This window comes from Echiichthys vipera (genome assembly GCF_963691815.1).
Source record: "Echiichthys vipera genome assembly, chromosome: 7".
In the NCBI taxonomy this organism is placed as follows: Eukaryota; Metazoa; Chordata; class Actinopteri; order Perciformes; family Trachinidae; genus Echiichthys; species Echiichthys vipera.
The window spans coordinates 15067664-15081913 of record NC_139832.1 but is presented as its reverse complement, the minus strand read 5'-3'; the positions used below and the strand labels follow the sequence as shown (position 1 = coordinate 15081913).

Here is a 14250-nt window from a genome sequence, read left to right as displayed (position 1 = left end):
TTTGAAATTAGACTTTTGTATTGCACGTTGCAAACTATTATTTAAGCAGTAAATGCAACTTAAACTAAAAAATCGAACTTTACACTAACTTTTAAAGGCCTTTTGAGTGAGTGTTGCCCATTGTCATGTTGAACTTGAACTTCACACTGATGTGCAAAAGATAGTAGGCCTGAAGTCAATGTGAGGCAGCTGATAACTAGCACGTTAACAGCAAGATGGGTTTGGACATCTACTGAAGAAAAAACACACACTGTATATGGCACAGGGAGAGAATAGCCTAATCAAAGCTAATGATTGTGCAGATTTTCTGCCAAGAGGCTGTTCACTATGTTGCCTGACTAAGAATAGCAAGTGCATCATGTTTAATTGTGGCAACGTTGACCAGTTATTAAATAGTTGAATTAATATATCTATGTTATATATTAACATATTGTTATAAATAAACCTTTACTCCATCAGGGTTTGTTTTTGCAGTTTATTCACGCAGGCATATCGTCGACAGCCAAAAACGGACCTTCGCCTTTATAAAGAGTCGCTCCGTCTTTCGCACCGTCTCAGTTGTCGGTGAGGCCGGCGGGGCGGATCCCACACTAGAGTGAAAGACAAAATAAACCGACACAACAATAATAACGACTTGGACCGTTTCGTACATTTCGCTAGCAAAGCCCCCCCTGTGGATACACACCATCAAAAGGTGGGTGAATCTGGAGTCGTGCTACCAAGGTAACGCGGCTCCTCGCGGCCGGTTGCTGTGGGTTAGCACGCGTCGCTGTAGCTACCAGACAACCACGCTAGCAACGCGTGAAGATGCTAACAGTCGTGCGGCCAGGGCCATTTTACCAAACCTTTAGAGATAACACCGGCGAGCTGACCGCACTGTGTAGGCGGACACCGGGCCAAAAGAGATGGTAGCTGAAGATAGCGGAACTGTGTCACCAGTCGGATGGTTTTTAGGCTAAATTCTGTCAAACTTTCTGTTTAACCTAGCCATATAAATTATCGTGTAATGTTTTGAGTTGAATTAATGGTGTTAAAATAAAGTCTAACTTATTATCTCTGTAACTATATATCGCTTTAACGGCCTAATATAGCTTTGTTTACAAGAGTCGTCAAAAGGACGCTAACACCGGTGAATTAGCCGTGTGCTGCTCTCGGCCGTAGTCGGCACCTCGATCTCCTCGCTGTAAACACTGGGAAGTGCTGGTCGTCCACATTAACATCAATGTTGTCAAAACATCCACGACCATACTTCAGTCATTCACAATAAAATGACACGCCACAACATCTCCAAAATATACCGTAAAGCCTTCTTAATTTCCATTTTTAATGTAAACCACCACCTGAGCTGCACAGGCTGAGCGTCGCCCAAACGTCCTTACTACTTTCTCTCACCATCCTCACTTTCTTATACAAATATGAAACTTCATTTGTGTATTCTTAGAAGTGTGTAAGTTAATTCTACCTGCACTTCGGTGGCGATCACCCATTAAAAGCAACACGAAAAGACCGGAAACTGCGGCAGGCCAGATCCGTCCGGATAGGGCTAATACCAGCGAACGGCGTCCTGCTGGTGACACATTCCCTATACAACTTTATTTGCATAAATCTTCATTTGTGATAAATATTTTTACTACGCGGGATTCAGAAACGTCCAGTTCACACTGTAGTGAATAAAGTTTGCCAGTTGCTATAGTGAAGTGACTGAATCATGTTTATGTTGATGATCCTCCACCTGTAATCACGTGAGACACCTGCACCTGTTTGCTTGAGCCATTAAATCCCACCTCCATTGCTTACCCTCGCTTTCGTTATTCAATATATAAGGCTGCATTTTTGTACTATGGTCAATTCTCTATGCCATATATCTGTCGTTATATCATGTTGAACCTACACATTAAGGTCTTCAATTGATTATGCAGGTTCCAGCTTCTGTGAACACTTAGTTGTTCGCTTGGGTTTCTATTTTGTTTTGTTTATAAACAGACTTCTACAGGTTTTGGATTGTTTGTCAAATATAATATACAAACATTTTTAAAACAATTTTTATTAAGGATCCCCATTAGTTGTTACCATAGTAACAACTATTCTTCCTGGGGTCCACAGAAAGGATAAAACAAAACATTCCACTTTACATAAATACTCTTACATTGTACTGACAATTAATATATACTATATAGCAAAATATTCCACATTGTCAATAAAAACTGTTATATTCACATTTTCTTCTTAAACGTTTGAAACCAGCGAACAATGGACTCCTACCAGTATATATTAGTATCCATTTTTAGGTAAACAACACAAATTAATTCTGCATATGCCCACTATCATATGCAGCATAATATGATTTCATTTAGACTAATTGCTAATATTTCTTTGTTTTAAAAGCTGATCACTTGTATTCTGTGTTAAATTCAGGGGTAATATTTTCCAATTTGTCATTGCCTTATACATAACATGATGTTGATTTGGGCTTTTGCAAATTGTAGACCTTTTTCATTTGGATGTACAAATCTATCCTCATCTCTCCTGATCCTTTATCATTAACTCAACACTGTAGCAGCTGATTTTAAGTTGCTAATCGAAATATCCTTTGCTTTCTCTTCCTCACATTTAAAACACGTATTTTGCGCCATTTAAATAAATTTGCATTGTTTAGTATATGGAACTGCTGTGGGTGAATTAATATAATGCACTGATACAGATCTGATCAGTGTCAGATCAGTATTTGGTCTTTGCATTACTATTATTGCACCATTTATAGACCAAATCATTAATTTAACTGAGAAAATAATTGGTCAGAATAATCAATAGCGAAAATAATTGTTAGCTGCAGCCCTAATTCCTTGACATTGCCCCTCACTAGTCATCATGCAGAATTCATGCTGATGACATTAACTTCAAATGAATCCTTTGTTCATAAATTCAATGTATATAGTGATAGAGGAATCTCATTGTTACTACCAGAAGTTAATCTTGCGCACTTAATTTCTAGATGCCCTCAGCGATGAATGCAAATGGGACCGTACAGCCTGCTAGCCCAGATGTGGGATCCGCTCCAGGGTCAATGGGCAATTTTGCACTTGGTGGACAGTCCGAAGTTATGAAGCAAGTGCTGTGTGTCCTCGACAAGAAGGTCCGCAACATGGAGAAGAAAAAGGTGAGTGCTACTGGAAGCCATTTGTTCCAGGTCCGTCCTGATATCAACATGTAGCTGCACTGACTGAATTTCTCTACTTTTTATATGTGTTAACATTTGAAACTGTTCTTCTATTCCAGGGTAAACTGGATGACTACCAAGTCAGGAAGGATAAAGGGGAGCGTCTTAATCAGGACCAGCTGGTAGGTGCACCGAAACCTTCATACTTTTGTACAGAAAATACTACTTATCCTTTAACTCCTGCAAAGATTATCAACCTAGCAACATGTGAAATGTCTCTTTTTCCTTTGCTGTTTTAGGACGCCCTCACCAAATTCCAGGAAATCACGAATAACTTGGAATTTGGCAGAGAGTTGCAGAAGACGTTTATCACACTGGGACAAGATGTAAGGATGACTTTTAGAGAAAATGTTCCCTTAGGCCATTTGTCCACCAAGTCATGGCTGAAGGCCATAGGGAGAGGACTGACCAGCTGCTCTATGTGGGTCCATACATGGAAACCCGGAGACCAGCAGTATTATTTTCTCCTTCGCTGTTGTTGTTGATGATGATGTTCAGCATTTTTTTCTGCCCCTTCTCCACTGTGACAGAGATGAGTGAAGTGTTTTACCCAAAGTTGAGCATTTTTAAACTCTGGGTGACCAGGAAAAAAACCCCGCCAAACATGAAGTACTTGGCACATATTAGATGCTCAGTGCCTCAACAAGTTTGTAGCAGAGCGGAAATAGACGCTGTTCCCATTGCAAAGCATTTGAAAATACACTGGCCTGAGTTCTCAGAAAAAAAGGCATGCTGTGCTTTGTCCATTCTAACGTGTAATAACTATGTTGCTCATGTATATTATTATTATTATTATTGTTGTTGTTATTAGATCCAGAAGGTGGTTAAGAAGTCTGCACGGCGGGAGCAGCTGCAACGGGAGGAGGCAGAACAGAGGAGGCTGAAGACTGTTCTGGAGCTGCAGTTCCTCCTGGACCGGCTGGGCGAGGACACTGTGCGACAGGACCTGAAGCAGGGAGTTGGCTCACTGCTGCTGACCGATGCAGACCTTGCAGCTTTTGATGAGTTTTATAAGCTAGTGGGGCCAGACCGTGACCAAAATATCAGGTACATCTGAGGCATTAATGTGTGGAAGAAGTTAAGATATTTCTTTCATTTTTAATAAGGGCATTCATACAACTTATCTCTAAACTTGCAGATTGGTTGACCAATATGAAGAAGCATCTGTGCACCTCTGGGATCTGCTGGAAGGGAAGGACAAGGCTGTGGTTGGAACAACATGTAAGTGAAATGTTACCTGGAGTCTCTGAATGGTCAATATTTTTGTATGAGTGCTTTGGCTAATTATTTTCAGCACACACTGCTTTTTTACAGCTTGAATCTATTATTGTCATTCAACAAAAAATTAATTGGCAACTATTTTGATAATCAGTTGATAATTGAACTGAATATCTTTGGGTCTTGGGCTTTTGGAAAGACAAAACGAGCAATTTGAAGACTTTAACTCAGGCCCTGGAAAACTTGCAATGGGCATTTTTCACTCTTTGACATTTTATAGAACAGCGAGTATTTTATAGAGAAAATAGCTGTCCGGTGAATCAATGTTGAAAATAATTATTAGTGGCAGCTCTGTAATTTATATGAAAATTAAGTTAACCTAAAAGGGGAATTCATTATTTTGAACAAACTGGTTTTATTTAGATGCCCAGATGGTGGTGAAAATTTTTGGCAGGACATTTTATCAGATGGTTAGTGACACAGCAGTCATCAACAAGATTTTTATTGTTTCGCAGCTGGCTATAAGTAGTTTGTCACATCCCAAGACAAGGTAGCTAAAGTTGTCAAATGCTCCAAACAAAGCCTTCTTGTCATAAGGTACTGTAGGCCATTAACCAGTCTTAATATGTTAATGTGGCAAATGCATTGTGCTTTGTTAATGCAGCATGTATGCAGTGATGTGAATAATCGGGGCTCGGGGATATTTGTGTACTGCATTCTCAGCGATCTGGCCTCAGGACTCGCATTGCTGCATTCTGCTTGGGGGGCTGAGCTCTGTGGGCTTATACTGACTCAGCAGCGGGGCAGGGTGCCAGTGGCCCTGTCGCCTGTGGTTCCACTGGTCAGATCTCTGGAGCCACATTAGAATACTGGTGACCCAGTTCACTGTAGTGACACCAGCCAACCCTTTCACCTCAGTAACGACTGAGGTCTCACTTGGTGACTCAGGGTGATATTTATTTAGGGAAAAGGAAATAACACTGACCTGCTTTGCCTGAAGAGCCAAAAGTGGAAATGTCTGTCAGCTTAAAGGCTCTTCTTGTGTTTTCTAGTGGATTACAAATTATTGTTATAGTAGTATGTAACAGTTATGACAGTTAAGTTATTGATTCTTTCACATGTAATATGCTGGTGTCTGTTATTTTGTCTGGACTGTTGGAAAAAGTTGATGTACTGTAACATTTGAAAAATGTCCACAGTAGGGTTCCTTGATCAAATCTGACAAAATCATACCCACACTGTCCTGATGACGATTATTTCACATTGGAGTTTGTTTACTATAGTTTTTTAATGACTAACAATTCATTGATTATCCGAATAGTTGCAGATTTTATTTTTGCTTTCGATCAATTAAATAATCATTGCTGCTTTAAATATGACTCAGAAAGATTTTCTAAATAGAGAATACAAAACTATATATGTCTAGTTGTGAAATCGCTCCACCCTGATCTATAGTTCGTAATTCAAAGCTCACAAAAATATGGTTTGATTGTTGTGATTTGTGTGTCTTGCCTTTCCAATAAATTGCTTACTATGTTATTTCTCTGCTAGATAAGGCACTGAGAGAGACTTTGGACCAGGTCCTGCTGAGTGGGTACTTTGACCGGGTCCCATCTCACCAAAATGGAGTGTGTGAGGAAGAAGAAGAAGAAGAGGAGGAGGAAGAGGAGTTGGAGGAAGAGGAGGAGGAGGAGGTAGAGCCAGCCTCAGCAGCAGAAGCAGCAACGGCAGCGGCAGCAGTCACTGCAGAAGCAGCAGCTGAATCGTCAGAAGCAGAAGAGCAGACTGTCGATCCAGGTCCTGACCCCTCTCGAAAGTCACGCTACATTAAAATGCTAATGTAATGATGCCATAAAGAAATCAGCAGTGCTCTCTCTAAATCATTTTTTCTCTTTACAGAAACTGAAATAATGGAAGAGTTCACTGAGCCCATTGCAGTGGAAACAACAGAGGTGAGATTAATTTCCCCCTCTCCCGTAAAGTCTTGGGCCTTTTTATATAATTTTTTTCTTTTGAAAAAAAAAAAAAACCAGTGTACTGATGTTTGCTTTTTTGCCCTGCAGTTTATAAACAGACAGTTCATTCCAGACGGCACATACAGCAGCAGTGAGAAGGAGCAGGGGGATGAGTGGACTACAGAAACTGAGGTATGGTGTAGGGATGGTGTGCGTGCGTGTGCGTGTGTGTGTGTGTGCGCATGCGACTGCGTGTGTGTGTGTGATTGAGCTTTTATTGAATCCTTAATCCGGCCTCCAATTATCTTAATTTTAAGAGGGAAGTTCCATTTTGATAAGTGGCTTACTGTTCCAAGTATTTTAGTGGAAGTATATCCTAATCTAACAAACACATTTAAAAAAAAAAAATAATAATTTGATATCGTAGAAAACTGAATAAATTCAAGGGATTCAACCTTTGCATGACTTCTATCTTAATGAGTTGATGAGGATTGACTTAATCAGGCATTAAATGGCAGAATTGGTAAATGACTACAGAATATTGTATTTGGAAGAGCCAATATTTGGAGTATGATAAATATTGTTGCAACAGAACAACAAAGTTATCTTGCGTGGATGCCCTTTTATCAAATAAGCAATGTATTGCTGTGTCCCCAAAGCAATTTCAGTCAAAAGCAACTGGACCTGGTTGTTTGTCTACAAAGATGTTTCCCCTCTCATCCAAGAGGCTTCATCAGTTAATGAACGCATCTGACCAGGCTGCGACTGGTCCAACTAACTGGTTTGGAGATCCAGGTATTTAACCTCTAACAAGGCCGATGATGTCACTGGATCCCTTTGTGCTCCAAGTGCCAACTGTCGTTGGAGTGACCGTCGTTGGTGGTTTTAGGTCCAGTTGCTTTTGACTGAAATTGCTTTGAGGATAACGATGACCTGGACAAATGAGAATATTCACAGGCTTATTGCTGAGTGGCTACTGCTGTTTTCACCTGACATCTGTGTTTTCTTCTGTCATGTTCAAGCTGGTTATGTGATGTTCTGATAAGATTTCTCAGTGCATCTGTTTATATAATCAGATTTCTGTGGCATTTTGCCTTTTTGATAGTGGAATTAGAGATGCAGAATAGAAAGTATTTGTCAGAGGTTTAGCCCATTTGCCTGGTATTGTTACGACAATCCGATCGACAAACTTCTGCAAATGATAGTTCGTTGTGATGGCTGCAGCTACATAGTCAGAAAGGCCATGGTGTCCCTGGAGGAAATGTAGAGCACCCTGTTTTATAAGACATACAGTCTGCAGATAGCTATAAATGTAGTCAGGAACATTTGTTGGCAACCATGACACAATGTCGGGTTAATATTTTTAAATACATCTCTTTCATCACTCAACTGTGCAGCTCTTCAACGTGTGGTTTTTTTACCTCACTGTTGTGAGCAGTATCAACATTAAGTGTTTTCTATTGTACATTGTCAAATATTTGTTAATCTACTATTTCTACCATGTACAAAGTTGCACAGTGGTTAATATTTTAATAGGCACTACACATTATACAGGCAACAGAGATTAGATATAAAGGACATTGCCAGTCAAATCAATGCAGCAGAATGGTCAGATTGGCAGCTATTTTGTGTGTATTACTGGCACGGCAGGTCGAAGAGGTGAGGTTTTGCAGGAACATAAATTGTGATATTTCAATTTACAAACCAGGATGTGAATATAAACCAACATGTAGCATTTAATAAGCATTATACCAGTCAATAACACCTCCTCCTGTATCCCCAAAGCAATTTAAGTCAAGAGCAACTGGACTTGGTTGTCACAAGAACAACACACCTGAATCTAATGATGTGCTTGTTATCAAGCAGCTGAAGCTTGTAACAGGTTTGAAAATCTTTAGACTCAAGTGTGTTACAGCGTGCTCACACTGTCCTTTTGGCCGCGGCCAAAACCGGTTTTTCAGCTAAAGCCTAGTACCTTTAAGCCATTTGAGTGCACCCGCTCCGCGCTCAACTGCGGCCAGCAGACTGTCCACGGCCCGCTTGAAAGAGGTGGGCTTTAGCGGAGCCGTTTGCACATGTACGAGCACGAGCGTGCGCACGTGTACGAGCACAAGCACGAGCCCTACGGCAGTAGCGTTATGTCCGCCTGTTCGGACATGTAAATAGAAGGACGGACCATGCGCGGACATTTAACAACAACAACAATGGCGGTGAAAGGTTCACGTTGGTGTGGTGCGGAGGTGGAGTGTTTATTTGCTTTGGGGATAACAATGACCTGTACAAATGAGAACATTCACAGGCCTCCTTCTGTATGTTTCTTATTCATCTGTTCTGTCCGTCTTCTACTGTCAGGTTGTCAGTGCCATGCAGCAGCCGCCTATGCAGTCTGCAGCTTCACCTGATGCACTGGAGACGCACCCCTTGAACTTGGCATCTCCTGTGCCACCTACTGACCCCCTGGTCAGGAAGCAGGTGGTGCAAGACTTAATGGCCCAGATGCAGGGAACGTACAACTTCATGCAGGTGGGAACTTCGTGCTAGGAAAGACTGTTTACTCTAGATATTAAGCACAGTGCTCATCACTCCTCTGCTCTTAGGACTCTATGCTGGAATTTGACGGACAGCCCATTGATCCAGCCATTGTCTCAGCGCAGCCTATGAAACCCACTCAGAACATGGACTTACCACAAATGGTGTGTCCTCCAGGTACGTTTGACAAAAAACTCAGTTCAGATGTCTTGTGTTGTGTAATAATGACACTTGAAAGCTTGAAATTACTTTTCTGGTTTACTAAGGTGCAATGCTCAAATCTTCTTAGTTCACCCAGACTCCCGGCTATCGCAACCCAACACTGTTCCAGTCCAACCTGAGCCCACACAAGTGAGTAATCAAACTTGAACGAGCAACACCGATTGTGTAGCCACACTCAAGACTTTTCAAACAAGACAACATGTTTGACCTTTAACTCTCTCTGTTTTCAGGTTCCTATCGTCTCCCCAACTCCGCCCCCCATGTATCAGACCTCACACACGCCAGATCCTCGACCCTCAACAGAATCCATCGACCCCATCCAGGTAAACCCTGCTGCTCTGTCCCTTTTTCGTTCCTTCTTATATTGCTGGGTATTTCATCCGATTTTTACCAGATTTTAATTCAGGAAACAAAGTTACAGCTATTTTTTGGGGCAAATGTCTTATTTAATAAGCATTGCACAGCTTGATTTATTTTAAATTTAAAAAGTGTCAAAACTTGTTTATAACCCTTAAAGCAATGTAACGCATAACTATACATACAGAGACACAGCCCCAGTCCTGTATTTAGACGACTGAAAGAGTAAGATTTAAGTGTATGGAATCTAAACATACTGATATAAGCTGGTAAAATGCCCACCTTGTGTACATATTTAACTATAGCACATTTAAATATTATTATTATAGTCTAGGAAAATACCAGGGACATGACCTTGGTTATCAGCATACATCATATCTTATTCATCATAGATCATGCCAACAAAATGTAAGGAGTTTAGAATTTGAATTGTGAAATATGCAATTAAATAATAAGTGACATAGGGGCCCCAGTGGCTCAGCGGTAGAGCAGGCGCCCCATATACAGAGGCAAAAGGTCCTCGCCGCGGTGGCCCTTTAATGCATGTCATCCCCTCTCCCTCCCCCACCATTTCCTGTAGATCTTCACCTTTAAAAACAAATAAAGGCATAAAAGGCCAAACAAATAATTAAATCAAATAAATGACATTGAGAAATGTTTCGACCTCCTGAAGTGGTGTTCCCCCTCTTCAACAGAACTCCATGTCCTTGTCGTCAGAGCAGCCTCCACCCTCCACAGCTTTACCACCTGCCTCTCAAACGCAAGTTTTCCAGCCTGTTTCCAAAGCTCCCAACAGCAGTGGCATCAACGTCAACGCAGCACCATTCCAGTCAATGCAGACAGTAAGGCCATTGTGACGACATTTAGTGAAGAATCAATCTAACTTACTGAAGAAATTGCCCACGTTATCAAATAATAGCTGAATTAATAGCATTTAATGTTTAAATTAACTCAAAGATCGGAAGGTCTGGTCTGTCATGCAGATGAAAACGGTCTTTGTAGGACTGTGCATTACTGTCGGTGAAATAAAAATCCAAAATCATTAATGGCTCCCATTAGACTTTCTTGTGGAGTCCTTAAGTGCCCTCTCACCACATTGCAGTTGTATGTGTTTGTAGTGAAGCAGTTATATCTAGGAATTAATGAGTAATGGACTTTACTCCTAATGAGCCTGTGACCTTTCCTCTGGTTTTGGCTTCACCACAATGTGGCCCTTGTTCTCCCCTCAGGTGTTCAACCTCAATGCCCCAGTCCCGCCAGCTAATGAGACAGAGGCTTTGAACCAGGCCAGCCAATACCAGAACAGCTACAACCAAGCCTTCAACAACCAGCCGCAACATCCGGTGGAGCAGACCGAGATGCAGTCAGAACAACTGCAGTCTGGTGGGCAGATTTTTCTTTTTTTTCTTTTTTTTATTTACTTACTGGATTGCTTGTACCAGATTTGTCTTTTTGAGATAATGTTCCAGTTAAACTCCTTTTTTATGTAAATACTGTGTTCGACTTTGACTTTAGATTGACTTGCATTTGTTTTTTTTGTAGTTGGTGCCTTCCATTCCCAAGACCAGTCAGGAGGCCATCAACAGCCTCCCCAGCAGGGCCCAGGCTTCGTCAGGCAGGGTCAGTCCTTCTACAACAGCAGAGGCATGTCTCGCGGTGGACCTCGCAATGCCAGGGGCATGATCAATGGCTACAGAGGCTCATCGAATGGATTCAGAGGTAAGCTCACAACTTACAGCCACAAACAAATCCTTTATTTTCACTTTCACTAATGACTTTTTAACAAGGGTGTCGTGTACTTTATGGCTTTATTCAGACATAACAGGACCTTTCTGGCAAGATGTGGCCTCGCTTAGTTGGAAAGGGTTTAATAGCAAGGAAAAGTGTTTTCTGTTCTCCTATATGCTACGTCAGTGATGGATTTTGATATTAATTCTGACGCCTCAATTAATGACCATGTGAGTGCAATACCGCTTCTTGCAGTGAAATAAAATTTCCCATCACTTTCCTTAATTATTACAGAACTCTGCTTCCTGTTCTATAGACATTCTAGTCTAATGTTTTGACAGACCACAATGATATGACGTGATGTTCGGATTTGTTTAATTTCTTTTCGCTTACTTGTTGTATTTAAACTCTTCCACTCCACCCCTCTTTTCCATGAACCTTTTATATATATATATATATATATATATATATATATATATATATATATATATATATATATGTGGAGACTGATCTCACAGGAGTAGAATCCCAAAACTTTTCACCTATTTAACAAATGTTATTATCTTGCTTTGATGATGATAGTTAAAAAATAAATACATTGCAGGGCTCTTGAGAAGTGTATTTAATTCCTGTGTTGATTTTACCTTGTGCTGCTGATGCCTTTAAGGCATTCTGATTCAATTCAGATTAGTTAACTGAACTAACTAAATTAGTTACTAAACTTGACCTTGTTTTTGCCACTGTGACATTTACACGAGTAAAACAGGTGGCATATGTCTATAAGTATGTGTCTTAAAAGGGCTAGCGAGGCAGAGCTTATTTTATTGTAAATATCGATGAGCATTTTAAGTTTAAAGTCTTCTTATTTTTAGGTGGCTATGATGGTTATCGTCCTCCTTTCGCCAACACTCCAAACTCTGGTTATGGACAGACTCAATTCAACACACCGCGGGATTACTCAAATGGGAATTATCAGAGGGTATGAAAGAAGCATTCAGACCTCACACTGGCTGTGTTTGTCATCTTTGCTGTCTGTTGGAGTAGTTTCTAAAATGTCTTTCTTGTTACCTTCTGTTGCTGAAGGATGGTTACCAACCCAACTACAAGCGCGGAGCTGGTCAGGGACCCAGAGGAGTGTCAAGAGGCAGCACTCAGGCAATACGATCCTGAAAAAGCCTTTCATAATGACTGTGACTGACTAACTTGCACCACACTGAAAATTCAAAATTCAAGAATGCATTTACCCCAGCTCACTCATGTTCTTTTTTTCTTTTTCTTTTTTTTGTTCTTCATCAGTGGTATTTTTCCTGTCTCTTAAATCAAAGTAATGCCTGCTTTGATATTTGGACATATTAAATCATTTAAAGTCTGAAACACAAGCTTAGCTGTAAATCCAATCATCGATTTACATAAGCCATGTGTTACAATATTCCTGTAAACTTGAAAGATTTCATAAGTTATTTTTTGTATAAAAAAATGCACCTGCCACTGCTGGTCCAACCCTTGGGAGTTTATTCCCCTACTCGGTTCTTTTCTGTCATTTTGGTTCTGAAAAAAAGCGTTTTATGTTCAATGAGCTCCCGTTTCCTTGTTTGTAAATTGATGTTGCTTCAAGAGTTTCAATAAAGTTGTGTTGCATACCCATGCTTCAGCCTCAGTTTTTTGCTGTGCAGATTAACAGGATCAGCTTTATTGGCCAGGTACGTGTATACATACAAGGATTTACAATTTTTGTTGCTTTCAATGTTCATGCATATAAATACAGCTCAAGACAAGGACAAGAAAGCTGAACAAAATTTGTATAAAAAAAATAAACCTTTTAAATTTATTGTTCATGCTGTATGGTAGTTAGGTTGCCACAGACGGGCGCATGGTCGCTGGGACATAAGTCTGTTTTCCCCTGAGCTGATACTGGGGCAGAATTCAGAAATATCCCGCCGCCTCAGTTTGTCTTACCACTCCTTATCTAAACCATGGAAAGTTGAGTCTCAAAGATAAGACCTGAACTTACTTTGACCCTTATCGGTCAAAAACCCACAGGTGACTTCAGATAAATTTGACTAACCATCATGGTGACGCAACCAGCAAAATATTCACATTTGAAAAGTTCTAACCAGTTGATTTATGACTCTCACTCAAATCTTTAAGGTCAAATATGGAGAATCAGAAGAACACCGCCATCTAGTGTCTCAAGATCGTAGTCGTGACAACAGAAAGTAATTCCTCCAGTCTTGTTGCCAGGTCTGGAGACAGACCCGGTCCAGTAGCCTACAGAAGACCAAAGTCTGTCTGAGCCTGTTTGTACCCTTCCCCTCCGGCAAATCACTCCATAAAAACAAGTATTGCAGAGGGGCCTGACTGACAGTTCGCTTACAGATCAAGGACAAACGTAGCCATTTGGGTGTGCGTTTTAATGCCGTTGAACTCCTTTATCTCAGTCCATGGAGTGAATACTCGGCCTATATTCACTCTGTTTTTTGCCCGTCTCTGGTCACTTAGCTGCTGGAATAAATAAGCAGCTGCAGTATTGGCAAACTCCATTTCACCAGTGCCAGCCGACAGTAGTTGCACCAAACAACAGACAACCCTGGCAACCCGCAATGCCAGCTGCTATTGGCTGTTACAATGTAAACAGAACGTGACAGAAATTCATTATTAAAACCCATAAACAATGTAAAATATTAATTGAAAATGAATATATATATTTTTTATGGGAAGCAATACTTTCATTCTGTGCCCCTCAAACGCCCCATGGGTGTATTTTTTAAATAAAGCTTTTAATGAAGATTCTACATCTTCAACCTTTAAACATAAAAAGCAAACAAACAAAAAAAGGAGCCCAGTTGAATTTACAATGATGAATTATAATGGATTGGTTCGCCCAACAACGCCCAAAACAAACCATCTACAAAGGTTTAATGTCCTGAATGAGTACAGCGGCAATACAAACAATACTTAAACTTGACCAATTATCAAGAGAGTTTGTCTAAAGTTTCAGTTGTAGAGAATTCCCCCTGGCAGACA

General features: G+C 40.6%; 1 protein-coding gene across 2 annotated transcripts; it reads left to right on the top strand.

The window, feature by feature from the left end:
- The first annotated feature begins 568 nt into the window (after positions 1-568).
- On the top strand, positions 569-12829 carry caprin1b (cell cycle associated protein 1b). 2 transcript variants are annotated; one of them, XM_083916724.1, is made up of 18 exons: positions 569-694; positions 2993-3157; positions 3277-3339; positions 3457-3543; positions 4029-4264; positions 4356-4438; positions 5987-6232; positions 6335-6387; positions 6499-6582; positions 8743-8913; positions 8988-9096; positions 9209-9270; positions 9372-9464; positions 10194-10340; positions 10728-10881; positions 11041-11217; positions 12099-12205; positions 12310-12829. In XM_083916724.1, exons 2-18 carry the CDS (start codon positions 2993-2995, stop codon positions 12394-12396), a joined length of 2124 nt encoding a protein of 707 aa, XP_083772850.1. In that variant the 5' UTR covers positions 569-694; the 3' UTR covers positions 12397-12829. The 2 variants fall into 2 exon arrangements, with proteins under 2 accessions (XP_083772850.1, XP_083772851.1); XM_083916725.1 differs by lacking the exon at positions 10194-10340.
- Positions 12830-14250: the final 1421 nt, after the last annotated feature.

Coding starts and splice junctions, on each gene's coding strand:
- caprin1b (XM_083916724.1), top strand. CDS start 2,993: ATGCCCTCAGCGATGAATGCAAATGGGACCGTACAGCCTGCTAGCCCA. Junction 3,158..3,276: donor GCAACATGGAGAAGAAAAAG/GTGAGTGCTACT, acceptor CTTCTATTCCAG/GGTAAACTGGATGACTACCA. Junction 4,265..4,355: donor GACCGTGACCAAAATATCAG/GTACATCTGAGG, acceptor CTAAACTTGCAG/ATTGGTTGACCAATATGAAG.